The sequence below is a fragment of the Aegilops tauschii genome, chromosome 1 (assembly GCF_002575655.3).
Source record: "Aegilops tauschii subsp. strangulata cultivar AL8/78 chromosome 1, Aet v6.0, whole genome shotgun sequence".
Classification (NCBI taxonomy): domain Eukaryota; kingdom Viridiplantae; phylum Streptophyta; class Magnoliopsida; order Poales; family Poaceae; genus Aegilops; species Aegilops tauschii.
Window position 1 is genome coordinate 25,696,820 of NC_053035.3, and position 21,348 is coordinate 25,718,167.

The 21,348-nt window shown below is 45.9% G+C and overlaps 1 protein-coding gene across 7 annotated transcripts; it reads right to left on the reverse strand.

Moving 5' to 3' along the window:
• Positions 1-2,741: 2,741 nt before the first annotated feature.
• On the reverse strand, positions 2,742-9,313 carry LOC109787341 (disease resistance protein PIK6-NP). 7 transcript variants are annotated; one of them, XM_045228968.2, is made up of 5 exons: positions 8,805-9,313; positions 8,269-8,392; positions 6,985-7,184; positions 6,654-6,893; positions 2,742-6,461 (listed from the first exon to the last, which is right to left on the reverse strand). In XM_045228968.2, exon 5 carries the CDS (start codon positions 6,358-6,360, stop codon positions 3,010-3,012), a length of 3,351 nt encoding a protein of 1,116 aa, XP_045084903.1. In that variant the 5' UTR covers positions 6,361-6,461; positions 6,654-6,893; positions 6,985-7,184; positions 8,269-8,392; positions 8,805-9,313; the 3' UTR covers positions 2,742-3,009. The 7 variants fall into 7 exon arrangements, with proteins under 7 accessions (XP_045084903.1, XP_045084887.1, XP_045084870.1 ...); XM_045228952.2 differs by having other exon boundaries at positions 6,985-7,877; XM_045228935.2 differs by having other exon boundaries at positions 6,985-8,392; positions 8,999-9,313.
• Positions 9,314-21,348: the final 12,035 nt, after the last annotated feature.

The window sequence follows — 21,348 nt, forward strand, 5'->3', positions numbered from 1 at the left end:
GGTGTTTGGGGGAGAGAACGACTTCTCTATGTGTGTGTGTGGTGGTGGGGGGGTTGACTTCAGATAAAGAGTGAGGTGTCTATATTTGAGGGACTTTAGCGTAATTGAGATATTGTGCATTCATGGTTAATCAATTTGTTTCACAGTTTGTACTATGAGATAACGATACTTTTGAACATGCGTGATATACCTTGATGTACGAGAATTACAAACCTAAGATTGGAATTTTGGAATTCGACTCCATCATTAGCTTTTGTAATTCATTTAAACGGAGGTACAAACCGGGATTTCGTGATTTCAAATTCATATATCAAACCTAGAGATACACACATACGGGCATGTTCAAACCTTATAATCATCCACTTTATTCATACACATACACATTTTTGCTTTTGTCATCATATTTAGGATAAACACGTTTGGAATTTCATTTGAATTGGACCGTATGATGGTATTTGCTTGTAGTAGTTCAATGATCCATATTTGAATTGAATGGACAATCTAAGTTTCGAGTTGGAGACATTGATTTTCAAAACTTGCACGTTTGGAATTTCATTTGAATTGGACCGTATGATGGTATTTGCTTGTAGTAGTTCAATGATCCATATTTGAATTGAATGGACAATCTAAGTTTCGAGGTGGAGACATTGATTTTCAAAACTTGCACATTTTTTTTGCGTGCAAAACAAACAAATTGTCGGCCATGATATCATTGTCGGCCGTACGAGAGCAGAATACTTATAATTTTAGGCGCCAAAAGCTTTCAAACTTCCCGCTCACATCGAAATATCACGCGCCCGAAAGTTTAGCCCTGCGATATTCCTGTTTTACCCCTGCCACATGAACGGAAAAGGGCTGCTTTGGTAACTCCATTGTTTTCTCCTCTTTGCCCCCAACATTCTTCCCCATAGCCCCTCCCCTTCCCCTCCCCGACCCCCCCAACCACGGCAAGCCGCCGAATCTAGTCCTCCGCCGCAGCGGTGGACCTCACACCCCGCCGGATCTACCTTCCGCACCTTGAAACCCCCAACTGCCAACACACCACTTCACCGGAGCCGCTTCAGCGACTGGCTTGTCCACCGCTCCAGATCTCCTTGACCGCCATCATGGTCCACCGCACCTTATCTGCTTAACCGGCGCCCTCGTCCACCACGGCGTAGGCCCTTCACTGACTCTCTCGTCCGCCCCTTCGCTAGCCCTTCATACATGCCCTCGTCCGCCGCAACAGATCCGCCTCACCGAAAGCACTGTACAACGCGCCCGCCGAAGCCTTCGTCCACTGCACCGGACCCGCTCCACGGACGCCATATTCAACTCCACCGGCCCTGCTTTACCGACGCCGTAGCCTCATCAGGTTATTTCGATTTGTACTCCTTCAGTTTTTCTCTTTATCGTGCAACCGTTCACTTACCACAGATGAGCTTTCTTGTATGTCGACAGGCGCCGCAACCGTAGCACCGGAGTCGCTTCAGCGACGGCGACAGCCGGCCCAAACTCAACAGCAACACGAGCACCATCGACGATCCTTAGCTATCAAGTATGACAACGATACCCATACGCCGCCGAGAATCAGGTACTATTATCCAACGGCCGGCGCCGTCGTGAGCGAGAGAGGAGGCGGCGGCGCAAGGGCTGGAGGCGGTTAGGGTTAGGGTCCGGCTCCTGTGCGAGCCGGGCAATAGATTTATTCTTATTGCTTCATTGTCAAAAATTCTTACAACTAGTATATATAACCACGATGGAAAAATAAGATAGATAACTTGTGGGCTAAGCCCCTAACTAAACCTGCCCAGTGGGCCTCTTACGGACATAAGTCTGCCCGGTCATAACAGCTTGTCTCGGATCTTTATTCGTCATTTCCGTTGTTGCAACGAACTAATCCCCGTCGATCAGTTTGTTACCACGGGAAGAAAAACAGACCAGAAAATCCTGCTATACTGGAGTAGAGTTAGTGCACTCCAGATGGATTACTGATTTGGGCAATTATGGTTAACCACAAACTGATAAGAAGAAAATGGAGATTTTTTTTAGGAGTGTAATTGAAAGAAGCATTTTGAGAATGCTGAAATGCCGTACTGAGGTTGAGGGAAATGATGAACTGTGTTGATAAGAGAAGAACTGCAGTAGGAGTAGTAATCTTTCATATAACAGGAAACATGCTCATATATGCAATCAGCCGTAGGATGAACCGGCACTGCTAGTAGAATTCAATCTTATATTATGGATCCGTCTGACAGGTATTAAACTTCAAATTAAACAATGCTAGGGAGAAAGAGGAAAATTAAGAACACGAGGCAATAGAAAGTCTCGAACAACAAAACAAATACTCCCTCCATTTCACAACGTAGTGCGCCCGCGTTTCCCGAGATCTAACTTTGACCATAAATTTAACCAACGAGACCGACTGCGGCGGGAGTAGCAATGTAGTGCGCCCGCGTTTCCCGAGATCTAACTTTGACCATAAATTTAACCAACGAGACCGACTGCGGCGGGAGTAGCAATGTAGTGCGCCCGCATTTCCCGAGATCTAACTTTGACCATAAATTTAACCAACGAGACCGACTGCGGCGGGATAGGTTACTCCCGCCGCAGTCGGTCTCGTTGGCTAAATTTATGGTCAAACTTGAATCTCGGGAAACGCGGGCGCACTACATTGTATAATGAAGGGAGTATGAAATTATAATTGTTTTTGAACTAATATAATGTCAAATATGTAAGTACAAAAATAGACACCAAAGATGTGGCTCATGCATTCGTGGGCTGCTGTGCTAGTTTAGGACAAATAAGCATACACCCTCACTCATGAGTCATGACACGTTATCGTTACATTCAGACACCCCTATTGGCTGTATAGAAATGATCTCGCATTTTTTAACACAAACACATATACGAGCATAATCAAGTTCACACACAAAGCAGAATCATAGTAAAGCTTGAATGAATGGATGAAGCAACCCTTGCTGACCACATTGTAAGGTTGAAATCAAGGAACCATAGATTCACTCCTGATTAGCATAATTCCCATATTCCATTAGTATCAATGAAGTTTGGATGTGCTTCTATGGCTTGTATCACCTGATCTGGTAGCCTGACACCATCATTGAACACCATTTCTTTCAACTTGGGAAGGTTGTTGATTCCCGACAGAGACACTATCCCGTCGATGAGCCAGGTGATGTTTTCAAGCTTAGGAGCTTCTCCAAGTTCGAAGTTGATGTCGGTGATGCCGCCCCCCTCAACGACAAGATACTTGAGATTTTGGAACCCATTAGTCTGGATTATAAGCTTGCCCTCAGTGTGTAAATTAACATGCTGGAGCCTGAGGCCGCGTAGGTTTGGCAAATCTGCGAGGGATTCCATATCATTGTGGTCTAACGAGGTGTTATGAAGAGTTACCTCAGCAAGTTTGCGGCAGCCTCTTGCGAACAATGGGAGAAGATGCTCATACACCGTGACTCCACTGATGCTCAGGCATTCAAGAAGCTTGGGTGTGTTTTTACAGTGTGCACTGATAGCACCGGCTGCAGGCACGTCAGGAGGAGTAGCAGCCTGCCTGGAAGGCGGAGGCTTGATCTCGATCGACAAAGACCGAAGGCACTCATTCAGATCGCTAATCCCTTGGAGTAAGTTCTCAAGTTGAGCTTTCCAATCATAAATGATCACACCAAGAACCCTTAGTTGCCATAGCTGGCCAATCTCTCTCAGCTCTGTAGCATGATGTTTCGAAGCCTGTACATGTGACAGCACTTCCAGGTCCATCATTTTTCTAACCTTGTGAGGCATCTGGACAGTGGAAAGTGTGCTAGCATCACCACCACCAGTGCCGGTGTGACCAGCCAGCAGACGCTTTAGCTTCAGTAGCATGAGCAGTTTTGTGGCGCAGGCATTCATAGGAGTGTGCCGGATGTCCAACACCTCCAGCTGCTGGAGCATGTTGATCTCCTTCGGCAGCTGAGTGACATCTGTGTTCCTTAGGCTCAGATACTTGAGCAGTATTAATGAGGTGCACACGTTCCTGAGCCATCGTTGGTTATCCCTAAGGGATGCACAACCTTCCAGATCCAGGACCTTGACGAGATTTAACTGAGATGATGCTCGGGATGGTTGCTTCAAGAAGTTGAAGATGCTATCCGAGGGACGGAGCCGGATGTTGCTGAGAACAGAGAAGTGGCGAGCCAGGTGCCAAGATAGGCGTGTGTCCAGAATGTGTTCTTTCCTGGCCATCTTGGTGATGAAGTTGTACACTAGTGGATGCAACGTAATGCTCTTGACCTTCCCTGCAGTACCAACGTCGCAAGGACACAGAAGCCATAGGTCGGCAAGTACCTCGAAACAATGCTCGGCCTGACTGACTGAACTGGGCCAGTCTTGTCTAGTTATCAGTCCTTCCGCAACCCACCGCCCAATTAACCTTGTCCGGTTTATCTTTTCGTCTTTATGGAAGATGGCTAGGTACAGCAAGCAGGTCTTGTATTCCCTAGGAAGATCATTGTACGAGAACTTGATCATCTTGTAGCCATTGGTCTCCACGGATCCTTCAAACACGAGGCTGTTGCTCAACTTGTCCAGTTCTTCTCTGCTCCTCATTGGATTGGCAAACAGAGCATGGATGAACATCTTTATGCAGAACTCATCCACCCTACATTTCTCCAAGATCTCATGGTAGATTTCAGCGCTGTACTTCTCGTCATCATTCACATGCCGATTTGTAAGTTGGAGCGCTGTTTCGCGATAGTATTCAATAGAAGAGTATATGATGGGTTCTGTCCCATAGCAAAACTCGTTGGCCCTCTGCATGTATTTTGTGGTAACTACCACTGCCATTGAACTGCAACCCAAATCTCGCAAGGCCTTTGCAGTCTCATCCCATTTGTAGCCAGAGGCATTGTGGAGAACGACCAGTGTCCTTGTACCCTGCAGATGCTCTCTAACCCTCCCCACGGTTTCTTGAATTAACAGATGCTCTTTGATCCTCTCTAGGACATGTTCAATCATCTCCCTGCAGTCCTCCTCGCCTGCAAACAGCTGGTCTTGGCCTGATTCTCCCATTGATTTATCTAGCTGGTGAAGTGACACTGGCAGCAGCAGCTCCGGTGTGATCTGCACATGAATCTTCAACGTGATGTCTTTAATATTTTTCACGATATGATCCTCGCCGGCTTGTTTATTTGTGGCTACTTTTCCCGGGGTGGTGTGCTGCTTGGGAAGCAGCTCCTGCAGGATGGCTATGTATTGGCGATGCTCAACACCAATCCTGCAGGAACTCGATTCACCCGCTGATTCCAGATACCTTTTCATCTTATCCACTGTCTCGTCAAGGATCTTTTCCTGGGTTTGATTTTGATCCTCACCAGCAGTTGCATCCTGGAGCAGCACCCCCAAGATGCCACAGAGTACTCCTAAGGGTTCAACCCGGTAACCTTTATTACCAGGTTTCTCCAGGTACTCTTCGATCTTCTCCTTGATTTTCCTAATCTTCTTGTCGATAGCTTCCTCGCCGAATTCTTCCACTGATTTGTTGGATTCCTCTTCAAGCTTCTCCAAGATATCACCAAGAAAATCCCAGGGTTCTTGCAGGCAAGACCGGCCATATATAGAGAAGATGTGGTCGAATTTTTCCTTAACGGCAACATGAGATAAAGCTTCATTTGGTATTTCGTTTCCATCCTCTTCATCTGGTGCTGCAATGGCAATGGCTTGGAATGGACCGTCCTCTTGTTGTTGTTCAAGCCAACGTACTAGCTTTTCAGTGCACTTGTCAGAAATGCGAGGCTCGGAAAAGGCTTGCTCCCTTCGTGGATCATCGGTTATCATCCGGTAGTAGTCTTCTTCGAAGTCATGGTCTCCTTCGGCTACAACTGCCCTAGTAGCTTGGAACAATGTTGATGACCACGACGCCTCCATCAGCTTCTTGTCGGCGTCCAGCTTCGCCGGGACCTCGACGCCGTACCTGAGCCGCCGCTCCCCAACATCACGAGCCCGGGCTTTGAGGTCGCGCAGCTGGGTGGCTGCGAGGTGCTGAGCCAGCGTCTTCTTGACGAACCAAGGCACCCACCACACATAACCCAGCAGTATTCCTCTGGCACGGTAGACTGCCGGATTGCCGCGCCGTAGGTAGACATCGATGCAGTTGCTGCAGTCATGAGCGAGGTCGCGGACCTGCTTCATCCACGTGCGGACCTGCTCGTCGTGCTCCCCGCTGCGGGGCGTCTTCCTGGCGAGGTGCAGGAGGAAGCTGTTCATGCTCTCCATCTCCTCTTTGATGAACTGCACATCGCCACGGACGCCACCCAGTAACTTAGCCTCGTCGTGGATGACGCCAAGCAGCGAGCGGACGGCGCCCCCGGCGAGCTCAGCCATCGCTGGAACCCGATCGGAGAGTCTCCACCGGTGTGACCGTGATTAGGCGCTGGCTTATCTTAGCATGGCACATGCGCATGTGTGGATCATGGATACCATACCTGGCAGGATGCAGTGGATGAGACACAAATTAATAGGATTCTTATGATGTGGTGGACACAAAAATGAGCTAGCAAGTCTACATCAGTCTTTTTTATACCACTCCAGTTGCAGTCTTTTATCGTCGCAATACTTCATTACGTTGCATCAAGCAGAGCTTAAGAAAGTGTTAGGGAAGTCAAGCACTTTCATACCTTAGGTGGAAGTCAAGCGCTACAGCAAATTAATGCACATTGGAGACCTTCTCAAGAGCAGCTTGCGTGGCCTTGAGGTCCATGACCCCCTTCTTAACAGTATCCTTCCCCCTCTGCTTCGAGGTTGTCGCTCAGCTCGGGGAGGAGGATGCCCAAGCCCAACGCCCCCTCTCTCTCTCTTTCTCTCAGTCTCAGGCCGGCCTGCTCGATAGCTTCTTGTTTCTGATTTGCCTCTTCCACCTGTATATCGCGGTGCAGTTAAGAGTAGCATTATCAGAGCAGCAGCCAGGCAGCTGGAGAAGAAGATGGCTATAAGAATTAAGGAAATTACCCGGGAAATGAGGCAACAGAATGATCCACCAACACCGATCCAAATGGCAAACTAGCTAAGGAAGAACAGCAGGAAGAAGTATGCAGGAGAGGCTTAGGAAGGTGCAAGGAAAATGTAGTTACTCCACCAGTGAGGAGTCAGTCAAGCGCTGCAGGCTATGCTCCACCCTCAGCCAACATTAATCAGACCATGGATGGGTCCTATGTACCATATGATACACACAGTTACACAGTGCATCAATGTTCCGGTCCATCACATTAACTACACTTTCTGTGTCTATACAGGAGAGATGGTCATACAACAGATTTTTGTTTTATATGTTTTTATCAGGAATTATGCGTGCCATTCGAGAAAATATGTTTAGAGGAAGATTTGCATGAGAAAACTGAGCGAAATAAAATATAATTATACTTCACAGAGGGGGTGTAAGCGCAAATTAATCAAATCCTTTTAGAACGGTGATCAATCAAACGTTCCAAGTGAGAAAAATCCAAGGTAGGGAGCTAGGCGGGCAGGAGGAAAGGAGTGGATGAGAGTCTCTGCCGTTCACACTGCGCAGTGAGTCCGGGCAGGCATGAGGAAAGGAGTGGATGAGAGTCTCTGCCGTTCACACTGCACAGTGAGTCCGGGCATGCAGCATGTGCCTACACAGTAGGAGCAGTACGGGACAAGAATTGAAGGGAGAAAGAATTAAATGCATGGACCAGGCCGGAGGAGGATTCTTTGAGCTTATTTCAACTACGAGGGTTAAATGTGATAATGCGATAAAATTTCAGATGTTCAGTTAAACAAATACTAATATGGAAGGTCATTCATTAGGAGGTAAAAGAAAACTCACAGCTGCCTCTTCTGTTCTCTCGTGCTGTGAACATGATATGATGGGGTTGGACATTCTGAAATGTTCCAAAATTGCACATATGGATTATACTACGTACCAATTTTTTATCAGGATGAATATGCATGACATTCTAGTCAAGTCTTTCCACAAGATTTGCATGTCAGACTTGACCAGCGGATCCAAGGCTAACTAAGCTAGGTGTCAACTAATTAGAATTGCAACATGCGAAAAATGACATGAAATCCATTAAAATCATCCCTTCAAAGAGATGTTATAGTGCAGATCAAATATACAAACTGAATAATAGTTGAAAGAACCATTCAAAAATGAATACTTGTTCAACTAGTGTAACTGTTGAGAGACAAGACAAGAAGAGCAGCAATTTGTGTAATCGAGATTGAACCAAAAAACATCAACTAATTAAGAGAGTTTACGATAGTGCTCACTCCATTTGTAGTGAGTCTAGTGACCAAGTGAAATTCCTCTTTGGCTTGAGCTTGGGGATCGTTCTCGTTTTTGTAGGAATAAAGCCCCAGATTACAGGTAAAATGCTTCAAAAGTACCACCAGCCTGCAAATAAAGGCAGCATATAATTGAAGGACGGCTATGTAAATAGGCAATACATATGCAATGCTATATGCATTCCGCAGCAGATGGAAAAACAGGTGTCAACTTTAATATGCTTGGTGAAAGAGAGGCCCATCAATTCAGTATACACAAATTATAAGGTAGCAGAATGTAGAGTACAAGTAGATTACGAGATGCAGAGTTGTACGGCCATATGCAATAAACTGATGTCTGAGGATTGTAATAAGCTCTATATCAGAGCTTAAACAGTTCGGTCAAAACCGATTGGAACCTCTTCAGAAATCAAGCATGCCACAGGAATAGACTAGAGGAATTAATGGAATCACAGAGTATGCTTGGTCAGTGTCATCTAAACATGTCCATGCTTGAACAGCCTTGCTTTACTAATTCGTACATTGGATAATTCATCAACCAATTGGAGGTTGTTTTAGGCTTGCTGCAGAACCACCGATCTGATCCATCAGGAGTGTCACCATGTAAGAAGGCATTTCAGCAAACAGGACATGTGCGTGAGAAGAAAAGCACTGCCGTGAGAAGAAAAGGGAAGTGTAGCAGTCGATTCGGAGAAAGGGATGAAGAGGCAACCACCAGCGTTCCATCGGCGAGGAAGAGAGCGAAGCACGCACTGTCGCCGGCCCGAGGTCAGCGGCGGGCGTCGCCGCAACGGAGGTGGAAGGCGACCGGGCGGGAGTCCTCCCATGAGAACTGAATAGCAGAGCCGTATGGAGGAGGCCGTGACAGGCGATGTCGACGTTCGCGCCGCGTGGGGGTTGAGCTTGGGTGGGCTGTCGGCCTGTCGCCGGAGGAGCACGGGGGCGGCGAGTCGCGGTGGGGATGACAGTGCTTGACTTCGTGGAAGGTGTTACAAAACCGTTGGATGGTACTACATCCCAGGAGTAAAGACCCGGAGGGAATGCATCCCTCACAGCGATTAGTGAACGTGGCCTTTTTCTATGCGATACAGGTCGTCTGATCTTGCGTCTGATCGTTGTGAGCCGCCCGGTTGTCACCGCGATCATCTTGGGCCGTTGGATAAAATTCCAATTGTATCTAAATGTAAAAATCCATGCCCCCACGCCCCACCGGGGCATTCCCGTCACTTCACTTTGCTGGTCGGGAGGTGATAGACGTGCGCAACCACGGCGGCATCCTGCCCTCTCTCCCCACTTTCCCCCTCGGCAAACCCTAAACACTCTCTGCTGCCGCTGCTGCTCGGCCCCGATCCAGATCTGGAGCTCCCTGCCACGCCACCGATGTCTTGTTCATAGTACTTGTTGGGATTGTCTTAGTGCCTCCCCTAGTGGAGACGGTAGGGTTCGGCATATATATGATGTTTTCATTTTTCAAACGTCATATGATGTTAGGGGCCCAAGACAATTTAGTTACTAGTCTTACTGAGGAGATATAACATTACTTTTTGAAATAAAAAATGTTAACACAAACATCTATACATGCAGAGCTTTAAAAGCGGGGCCTTCATTATTACCAAAGGTACTTGATATTTTGATAAGGATGCAAATAATATGTACTAGCAAATAAATATGAACGTGAGTACATCTACTAGGGTGGGTTGTGATAATGAGCCATTATCAACATCATTATGGTGGGATCAATGGCAAACGGAATGTGGGCCAGGTATCATCATTGCTACCGAAAGGCCAGCATATGTCTGGTCATGTCTGGTCACTGACATAGTAATTTGGATGTGGGCCAGGTATCATCATTGCTACCGAAATAACTGCCACTCCTGCCCATCTCCCCCCCCCCCCCCTCGATTGGAAGGATATCCCATGCTCCCACACATTAGGTGCTCCCATGATACAATTTTTCAAAAACTATTTAAATGTTTCAAAAAAACTTGAAAATAATTATGAGTGTTCATGTGACATATGTTGACAATTTGTAAAAAGTTCAAGTCAAAAATTCAAAATACACATGCGGAAACAAAAAGGAAAAATACTAATGTAAATAGTGTCATTCTGGCTTTTGTCTTTTTGTGGCACTATACATACTAAATTTGTCTTTTTTGCTTCTTGTTGTGTGTTTCGAATTTTGATTCGAACTATTTACAGATTGTAGACACATGCCTTTTGAACACTCACAAAATTTTTCAGAATTTTTTGAAACATTCAAATACGATTTTTGAAAAATGGTAGCATGATAGCATGTAATGTGTGGTAGCATTTGATATTTTCACCTCTCGCCTGAAGCTAGTAGCACATAAATGAAGAGTAATTCAATGCGTTCTGATCCACACAAAGCTGCAAGGAGCGTGTTGTAAGTACCCATTCGGACGTGAATTTTTGGGACATGCGGCTACGCGTTGCCGTTATCGTGGTCGTCCGGCGACGCGCTGTGATTGTTATTTTTATTAGCACTTGTGCAAATACGCACCGCGTGAATTCACACATCGGACGAATACACGCGTTATACGCCCCGGCCGCACAACCCACATTAAATGAATCAGACGAGGAAGAAACAAAAAAGCCCGGGCCCGGACGGGGAGATGGATTAACTCCCCGTCCTTCGGTGGATGTGTATAACTGAACCGTCGTCCCCGCAACACCTGTCCCTAGTATGTGCCTGTAGGTGCCCCTGGCGACGAACAGAGGAAGGAGCGGCGATGGGTTCCTCGCAGACGGAGATAAGGTGTTCTTGGTTCTCTGTTCAAGGAGCGCACACGCATGTCTTTGATCTTGACCCCGCTCTCCCCGCAGCACGACGACGCTCGTGGGGCCTGTTTTTGGATCTGAGACCTCGAGCGATATTCTGCGCTTGGATTTCCAGCCAGATCCAGACATTTTTTGCAGCCATACGGGCATGCTTGAATCCCTACGGGAGGTGACAAAGGACCACCCAGGCGGGACATTTGCAGATTCGTTAGATTCAGTTGATGTGCGTCCGGTGGAGGAGCAGATTCAGAGGGCAGAAAACAAGTACGTTGCCCTTGATGACGAAGTGGGATGGGTTAGGAGGTATGTTTTCGTGTGATAGCAAATTTCTTCGTTCTCTAAACACCGAAGCTCGGTTCTTAAAAAAGTGACATTCAGAACTACAAAATATTAAATGTTCGATGGGTGGCTTTATGATTTGCAGGGCAGGTGGAGGAATTGATTTCGCTCGCAGGATTTAACTTCGCCATGACTCGTTTGATAATTGCAGCGTCGTGGGTGCCATGCAAGCAGTGTCCCGCATGCCTAAAAAAAGAAACTCAGTGCTCAATTATATGAAAATAAACGCGCATCTGTATTATTGATTGGCCCTGCGCTTACATCACGATTCAACGACACAAACGTCGACCAGGCAGACAAAAACACATAGTACTCTGAAAACCAGCTAGCTACAACCATACGGTGACCTACATCGACTCAAGCATGCTGGATACATGTGGGGTGGGAGGGGCCGGAATGACATTTAGAACTTCAGCAAATCATGGCCATGACCGCCAGGTTGACGACACCGAACACGAAGATGTTCTTCAGCCATGCTTGATTTTCCTCGAGTAGTGATACATGACGATGGACTGATGCATGTGAAATGAGGTGTCCCCAACGGGCGCTGAAGTACTGTATGTACTTGTTCTCCCACTTTCAAAGTCTGCAGCCGCCGAACTGCCAAGCTAAATGATCAGCCCAAAAGAGATGGGTGGGCGGAGAGATCATGGAGAACTTACTCCATGCCTTTCGCACTTGTAGAAGTGCCTCCCCGGGTTTTCTACTGTCCCTGAGACAAACCACACGACGAAACCAGCGTTGCATTCCGGGCAACGGATGAGAGGGAGAGGGAGCACCTGGTTGGTTGGCGGTGTGGTGCGATGCAGGAGGCGTGGAGCTAAGCTGTGACTTGGATGAACACATGGTGTTGAGCGGGGCGGGCGAATGAGGATTTGAGTGAGGAGTGCGAATATGATTTGCGCGAGGTGTTTATGTAGTCTGGGGAAGGGAGATGAATGCAACTAGCCGTTGCGCCAGCTGCAAGTAGCCGTTCGACAGCGCGTTCCTATACTGCGGCCCCACATCTGAGCGTGTCAGCTTCGTGTGAATACGCGGGATACAGATGTTTATACTAGAGTTTTGATTCATTATACAACGAGCTCGTATTAAAAGTGCACGAATCACGAGATAGTGTGTGGACTGGATAACGGCAGCGCGTAGCCGCATGTTCACTCAAGATTATTCGGTACCCATTCAGCCTAACAAAAACTCAGTGCGCTCAAAGCGGATAGGAAAACTATACTACGGTGAATAGATATTAGTATACGCGCTTTGTGTATTAAAATTGCACGAATCACATGGGAGCTGACCGGCAGGATTACATCTACCATGTCCAGTCGTGATTTATCGCCAGTTTGATCCTTTACATCCCAGACTTGATTTGTTTGATCCATGTGTGGTGGTAACTGTCCATTCCAGTTCTATAAACCATATTCCTGTTCTTGTAATCAAGTTAACTCAGAAAATGATGGACTCACTGCAGATAAATAAAGAAGCCCAGGAGCTTTTAAAGCTTACATTGTGCAAGACCCGAGTCAACCTGATCGTGAATACCATTTTAATCGGATTTTTATGGATTCTAATAGATCAGACCCCTTTAATGGTAAAGTTTGCTCAGTGAAGTACATTTAGGTCTCTATGTAGGAGCTTTTAATCCATATGGACTTGAAGTCGTACAGCTCCATCAAAAGTTTGGTCATTAGAATAGTACTCATGATGTGGAGTTTTTTTGTGTATGTTTAAGCAGTTATTAGGTGGAATGGTGATCTGAATGTCCTTGCTGGATAGGTTTACAGGTTCTCATTCGGTTTATGCTTAAAAAAAATATATATTATGCTTCTACTGGTAGAAAAAAGCCCTTTAGTCCCGGTTCGCAACAGCCTTTAGTCCCGGCTGTGCAACCGGGACTAAATATGCGCGACTAAAGACCCCCCCTTTAGCCGCGCCTCTTACGGACCGCGACTAAAGGCTTTAGTCCCGGTTCTTGTGGCTGACCGGGACTAAAGGCCCGTCCACGTGGGCGCCCGTGGTCCGTTGGGGCGGAGGACCTTTAGTCCCGGTTCTCGTGGACAACCGGGACTAAAGGGCTCCTCCGCAGGTTTAGGGTTTTAGCCCCCCTAAACCTGGTTTCTTTTTAGTTTGGAGTGTTTTATTTCTTTTATATTATATTTTGTGTTTTATTTTAATTTTGATAAAGTTTCAGTACACATATTTTACGCTACTATATACATGCATATGAAATTTCAAACAAGAAGAATTCAAGAGGAATATATAATATATATTCAATCTCGGGTGACCATATACAACTTCGAACAAGTTTCCATACACAATTAGGATGGATGACCATATACAATTTCGTACAAGTTTCAATCTCGGGTATGCATATAAATTTCTTCGTCCTCGGTATAGTGTTCTCCTTTAGGATTGATGACTTCCCTCATGAAAAATCCTGCTAATTCTTCTTGAATTGGTCGGAAGCGAGCTTCTGGACTAAGCCTCCTCCGCAAGTTATCCGTCGCGTTCCGCACGCTATCCGATGCCTTCCGCTCAGTGGTGTGTCTCCGGATGTTCTCACAAACATAGTATCCACATAGATTGGTCCCCGGTGGCTGCTTATCCACATTAACTAACCTTCTGAAATCTAGCTCATGTTTGAATTCACCGACAATTTCTTCTGAGAACCGTCTCCAAACCCTACAGGGCAAAGAAAATTAAATGAATAAGGAAGTTATTAGTTACTTGATATTAGAAAATGAACGAAAGAGACCGATCGATATAGAGCTCAAATGATTGAAAATAATTACTTTTGCAGCATTTTTCTCATGTCGGCCCAACGCTTTGGATCCGAATCCATAGAGTCCATGATTAGAACTCTGGAGGTGTGAAGTTCAATATTTAGCAGAATCCAGTGGAACCTGCGGACACGTTACATGCACAGTCGATTAGACATACCATGCATGGAGTAAACAAAAGAGAATGGGCACAAGAGAGAAACACTCACCCAAAATGGTAAGGAAATAGAATATGACTTTTGAGTTGATGCTTTCTAAGAAACTTGTACAGGTCTTTCTCCACGTCTTCGGGGTGATGTTGTAACACATGTCCATTAACGATATGTGGGTCAATGAACCCAACATCATGGATGTTTCTTATTTTGCATTCCCAAATCTTCAATCTGCATAATAGCGTACGCAACAATATAGTTAGGACAATATATATATATATAGTGCAGGCAATGAAGAACGAGATGAGGTAGAAATAAATCACTTACAGAACGTAGCAACTCAGCATAGATTTGTCGAGGTCGCGCAGATTGAACAGCTGGAACAATTCACTCATATGAATTTCTACAGAGTACCGTTTGGTGTGATGCTCCTCTGTAACATCCGCATAAACATATTCTTTGTCGGCCCATGTTATGAATTGCTTGTACCAACGTAGCAGATTTCGCATTTGTGGTGGTAGACTCTTTTTCCGCGCAGGCTCGACGAGAGGCCCATTCCGCACATATTGTAATGCTATCTCACATACTGGCGCATCCTCAAGGCCTAAGAAGGCACGAAGAGTCAAACCCATCTCGGACGCTTGTTTCATGGCACCCGCTACAGTCAATCCAAGTGCTGCCGCAGCTGCTATGATCTCGGGGTCCTCTTCTGGACCGGCTTTCACTAGGCATCCCGAGCTGGTCAACTTGTTTCCCGCTTTTTTTACTTTCTTCTTTCTCCTCCTTCAATATTTTTGCTTGCCTACGAAGTTCATGTCCATAGTCGTCAGGCATATTCAGCTCGGCTTGGGACGGTGTCGTCAAAAAATCCTTAGCCCACTTCTTTTGCTTCTCAGTGAATACTTGCTTGGGCTCAGGCTCTTTTTTCGCCTTCATATCCGCCTTCCATTTCTCATAATCAGCAGACGCGGCCAATTTGGTTTCAGCTTCACTAAGTTCCCCAGGCCTTGGGAGGAGAGGCTTCAGTGATGGCTCCAGTACCCTTGTGGTCTTAGGTACATAAGGGTCCGGGTTAATAGTCCAGGAGCGGGTTTCCTTGTTGTCCGCCTGCTTCTGCTTCTTCGCCGGAGGTGGATTGGGGGGCGTCGTACCCGCCGGAGGAGGATTGGGGGGCGTCGTACCCGCCGGAGGTTGTGGATCGGGGGACGGCGTCGAATGGCGTGAAGGAGGTGTAGGTGAACCACCACGACCACCACCACCGCCACCACCACCACCATCGGAGGGGGGTGGACTTGCTAGCCTTGGCGCCTCGCCTGGAAACACTATGTACTTCTTTTTCCATAGAATGAACTGGCGCTTGACATCTCCAAGTCTTCTCTCCCCTTCGGGTGTAGGTTTGTCAATCTCCAGGTCCTCAAACCCTTGGACTATGTCTTCCACCGTGACACGAGCATAGCCATATGGAATGGGGTTGTTGTGGTGGAGTTCTCCAGGTGTACAGGGTAAAGCACTGCCGCTAGCTACCTTCGTGGAAACGTTCCCCACGGGATAATGCAGATCACATTCTTTCATCTCCTTTACATCGTCCACGGGGTAGTGAGGCTCCGGTGCACGAATCTCGATCATCGGTGCACTAGCACCAGGCGGGGCATCCGTGGAAGCCACGCTGCTTCTCCGCTGCTGGCTTCCGCGATCCGCTTCATGATCTTCATGCGGCCCTGCAGCCGATTTTTCTTTCACTAGTTCATGCACGGTCTGCTTCAACTCATGGAGTTCCGATGCAAACTTCGTCATAAGATCTGCATCCCGGTCCGTCTTTCTCTTACGGCTTCTGTAACAGTACGGGTCATTGTCCTGGGAAAACCCTACTTTCCACGGAACTTTGCCTTTGCCTCGTACACGTCCTCCGTGTTCATCATTCCCGAGGGCTGTTGTCAGTGCGTTTTTCTCTCTGTTGAACTTGATCAAGCCCTCTTGAGCTTGGGTCATTGCGTCAATAAGGGCTTGGGTGGGAGCAAACTGTCTCTGCCGGTGAACACACACCCCTGTCTCCGGGTCTAGCGATCCCCCATGCCCGTACCACCAGCTTTTGGCCCTTGGGTCCCATCCCTCTGTACCTAGAGGGATTCCTCGCACCCTCAGGTCCTCCTCCATCTTCTGCCACCTAGGCTCCGAAAGGCGGTATCCTCCTGGCCCCATAATATGATGGAACTTTTTCTTACTCGCATTATCCTTATTTTTTTTGATATTTCCTTGAAATGCTCCGATTGCTTTTGCCTCACAAATTCTGGCCAATCATCTTTCAGTTTCTCATGTTGTCCATTGAAATCCGGAGTCTTGCCCTTGTTGACATAGTCACGGGTTAAATTTTTCTTGAAGTTCCGGAATGCTTCGCCCATCTTCTGAAGAGCGAACTCTTTAACTAGCCTCCTCCTCTGACGTCCACCCGGAACCTCGTTACCGAATTCATCGACTTTGTTGTATTCCGAAGGTAGAATGAAATGTTCCATAAGCTTTCTCCAGCAATCCTTTTTCGTTCTCTTGTCGACAAAACTGAAACCAAGACGTGCCTTCTTTGGCTCCTTCCATTCCTGGACGGTGATCAGGACGTTGTCTCTAACAACGACTCCGCATTGGTTGATAAACTTTGAGGTGTGCTGTAGGGGCTTGCCGGTTTCACTGACAAACTCAATGGCATATGTTTCTCCTGTTTTCATCGCCTTGGATTTGCCACGCTTTGTCGTACTCGATCCGGAGGGCTAAAAAAAGAAAGAGAGTCACGCGCGTTAATACATATGTATTCACATTTCAGTAAGTTTGTATCACGAGAGGCTCAATGTATAAATATACCTCGCCGGAGGTGGTTGCTACTTGCAATTCGAGATCGTCGGTTGTTGACGGTTGACCTCCGTCGACAATGTCCGTTCCTTCACCTTCTTGATCATCGACAATCTCTGTTCCACCGTCAAGGTTCAGATAAGAAGAGACTACATCCTCTTGTTGCTCATATTCTGAGCCCGGCACATAAGGAATCTCGTTGTTGATGATGCCCATTAAATAACGTTCAGCCTCCGGATCCCTAAGCGGCTCGGTTCTATCGTCCGCCATATGTCACTCCTGCATGTAGTAAAAATACTTTAAGTATAAAGGAATTAAAAAATAAGATTAAGGGGACATAGAGGAGGAGGAATTAAAAAATAAGATTCTTTAAGTAAAAATTCTTTTTTTGTTCTTCTTCCTTTCTTCTTCCTCTTTCTTCTTTCTTTCTTCTTCTTCCTTTCTTCTTCCTCTTTCTTCTTCTTCCTTTCTTCTTCTTCCTTTTTCCTTTCTTCTTCTTTCTTTCTTCTTCTTCCTTTCTTCTTCTTCCTTTCTTCTTCTTCCTGTCTTCTTTCTTTCTTCTTCTTCCTTTTTCTTTTTCCTTTCTTTCTTCTTCTTCCTTTCTTCTTCTTTTTTTCTTCTTCCTTTTTCTTCTTTCTTTTTTTCTTCTTCCTTTTTTTTTCTTCTTTCTTTTTTTCTTCTTCCTTTGTTTTTCTTCTTCCTTTGTTTTTCTTCTTCCTTTTTTTTCTTCCTCCTTTGTTTTTCTTCTTTCTTTTTTTCTTCTTCCTTTTTCTTCTTTCTTTCTTCTTTCTTTTTTTCTTCTTCCTTTTTTTTCTTCTTTCTTTTTTTCTTCTTCGTTTGTTTTTTTCTTCTGTTTGTTTTTCTTGTGTTTTCTTTTGTTTTCTATTTTCTTTCTTTTTCCTTTTTCTTTTTTCTTGTGTTTTCCTTTTTTTGTTTTTTTCTTCTGTTTTTTTTTGTTTTCTTTTGTTTTTTTCTTCTTCCTTTGTTTTTCTTCTGTTTTTTTTGTTTTCTTTTGTTTTTTCTTCTGTTTGTTTTTCTTGTGTTTTCCTTTTTTTTTCTTCTTTGTTTTTTTCTTCTTCCTTTGTTTTTCTTCTTTTGTTTTCTTCTTCCTTCTTTCTTCTTCTTCCTTTTTCCTTTTTCTTTCTTCTTCATCTTCCTTTTTCTTCTTCCTTCTTCTTCTTCTGCCGGCGCGCGGAGGACGGCAGGCAGGGCCAGCGGGCGGCGGGCGGCAGGGCGTCGGGCGGTGGGCGGCGGGCGGCGGGCAAGGGCAGGGCACGGGCGGAGGCGGCGCTCACTGGGGACGGAAGCGGCGGCGCGCAGGGCTTCGGCGTCGGCGTCGGCGTCGGGGCAGGGCTTCGGCGTCGGCGTCGGCGTCGGGGCAGGGCTTCGGCGTCGATCGGCGTCGGGGCAGCGCTTCGGCGTCGAGAGAGAGAGGAGAATGGGAAATGGCGAAACTGCTAAGTGCAGTATTTATAGACGCACCTTTAGTCGCGGTTGGGGAGGAGGACCGCGACTAAAGGTACCCTTTAGTCGCGGCTGGCCACACCAACCGCGACTAAAGGTACCCTTTAGTCGCGGTCCGCCTGCCCAACCGGGACTAAAGGGTTTTGGCGCCGCTTTCGCTCCCGCGCAGAAAGACCCTTTAGTCGCGGTTGGGGACAACAACCGCGACTAAAGGTTACCCTTTAGTCGCGGTCCGCCTCCCCAACCGGGACTAAAGGTCTGTGCTGGAACTGGCGCGGTGCGGTGGGATGTTTAGTCCCACCTCGCTAGCCGAGAGGCTTCGACAGTGGTTTATAAGCGCGGCTGCGCTCACCACTTCGAGCTCCTCTCAAATGCAGGCTTACGGGCCTATTCTGTCACTATGTGCCTGTGGGCCTACTAGGCCTTCTGCGGGCCTGAATCCTGGCCCATTAATGGGTTTCTAGTCGTATTCAGGCCGTGGTGGCCCAGTAGGTGGCATATTTTTTATTTATTGCCTGTTTTTTGTTTTCTTTTTTGCTTTATTTATTTTGTTTTGTTTTTCTTCTATTTTTCTTCCTTTTTTCCTTTTTCCTTTTTTCTTCTGTTTTTTTCTTCTGTTTTTTCTTCTTTTTTTTCTTCTTTTTTCCTTTTTTCTTCTGTTTTTTCTTCTGTTTTTTTCTTCTGTTTGTTTTTTCTTCTGTTTTTTTCTTCTGTTTGTTTTTTCTTCTGTTTGTTTTTTCTTCTGTTTTTTTCTTATGTTTTTCTTCTGTTTGTTTTTTTCTTTTGTTTTTCCTTTTTTCTTCTGTTTTTTTCTTCCTTTTTCCTTCTTTCTTCTTCTTCCTTTTTCCTTTTAAAATCAGAAAAATAAAACTAATTCATTTTAAAATCTTAAAAATACAATTATATATCAAAAAAATCAGAAAAATAAAACTAATTCATTTTAAAATCCCTTGAAGGTTTGACAAAAGGTTTGATACATCATTCAGTTCATCGACCAAATACAAAGTTTGGTACAATAAATTATTACACATCAATTCTTCCCTTGTGTCCCTGCTTGCTTACGATTGTGCCGTATCCATGGAGCATCCTCATCATTTAACTTAATGCTTGGGTCAGTGTTCACTTTGAAGGGCGCAATTTCACCAAACATATTATAATCTTCTGACATGTCTGTCTTGTCCTCCACTCCCACGATGTTTCTTTTCCCTGAAAGAACAATGTGGCGCTTTGGATCATCGCATGATGTACTGATCGTTTTCTTATCTTTCCGTTTCCTCGGTTTGCTACTCATGTCCTTCAAATAAAAAACCTGAGCGACATCTTTGGCAAGGACGAATGGTTCGTCAAGGTAACCAAGATTGTTGAAATCCACCATTGTCATTCCGTATTGCTCGTCCACCTTTACCCCACCTCCTGTTAGCTTGAACCATTTGCACCGGAACAAAGGGACCTTAAAGGAGGGTCCATAGTCAAGTTCCCATATCTCCTCTATGTAACCATAATATGTGACCTTTCGCCCATTCTCGGTTGCTGCATCAAAGCGGACACCACTGTTTTGGTTGGTGCTCTTTTTATCTTGGGCGATGGTGTAAAATGTATTCCCATTTATCTCGTACCCTTGGAAAGTCGTTATAGTCGAAGATGGTTTCTTGGCCAACATGTACAGCTGATCTCCAACATCATTGTCATTCATTAAATGTTTTCGCAACCAACTGCCGAAAGTCTCCATGTGGGCCTTTCTAATCCAGGATTCAGGCTTCCCCCGGTTGTCCGAGCGTAAAATATTCTTGTGTTGCTCGAAGTACGGAGCCACCAAGCTGGAATTTTGCAGAACTGTGTGGTGTGCTTCAGTCATAGAATGACCGTCCATACATATCGTGGATTCCCTTCCGATCTTGCCTTTTCCACTTAGTCTCCCCTCGTGCCGCGATTGAGGAATACCAATCGGCTTAAGGTCAGGAACATAGTCAATACATAACTCAATTACCTCCTCATTTCCATAGCCCTTGACGATGCTTCCTTCTGGCCTAGCACGGTTACGAACATATTTCTTTAATACTCCCATGAACCTCTCAAAGGGGAACATATTGTGTAGAAATACAGGACCGAGAATGGAAATCTCTTCGACTAGGTGGACCAGGAGGTGCGTCATAATATCGAAGAAGGATGGTGGGAACACCAACTCGAAACTGACAAGGCATTGGACCACATCGTTCTGTAACCGTGGTAGATCTTCTGGATTGATTACCTTCTGAGAGATTGCATTGAGGAATGCACATAGCTTCACAATGGCTACTCGAACATTTTCCGGTAGGAGCCCCCTCAAAGCAATCGGAAGCAATTGCGTCATAATCACGTGGCAGTCGTGAGACTTCAGGTTTTGGAACTTTTTCTCCGCCATGTTTATTATTCCCTTTATATTCGACGAGAAGCCAGACGGGACCTTCATACTGCTCAGGCATTCAAAAAAAATGACCTTCTCTTCTTTGGTAAGAGCGTAGCTGGCACGACCTTGAAACCATTCCGGATGCCGGTCATCTGGGTCTTTCAAAAGTTGCTGGTCCTGCCGTGCTTCCTTTGTATCATTTGTCTTCCCATACACGCCCAAGAAGCTTAGCAGGTTCACGCAAATATTCTTCGTAACATGCATCACGTCGATTGCAGAGCGGACATCTAGGACTTTCCAATATTCTAGCTCC

What these genes read in the sequence shown, in the direction of transcription:
- LOC109787341 (XM_045228935.2), bottom strand. Translation starts at nt 6,360, where the DNA reads ATGGCTGAGCTCGCCGGGGGCGCCGTCCGCTCGCTGCTTGGCGTCATC.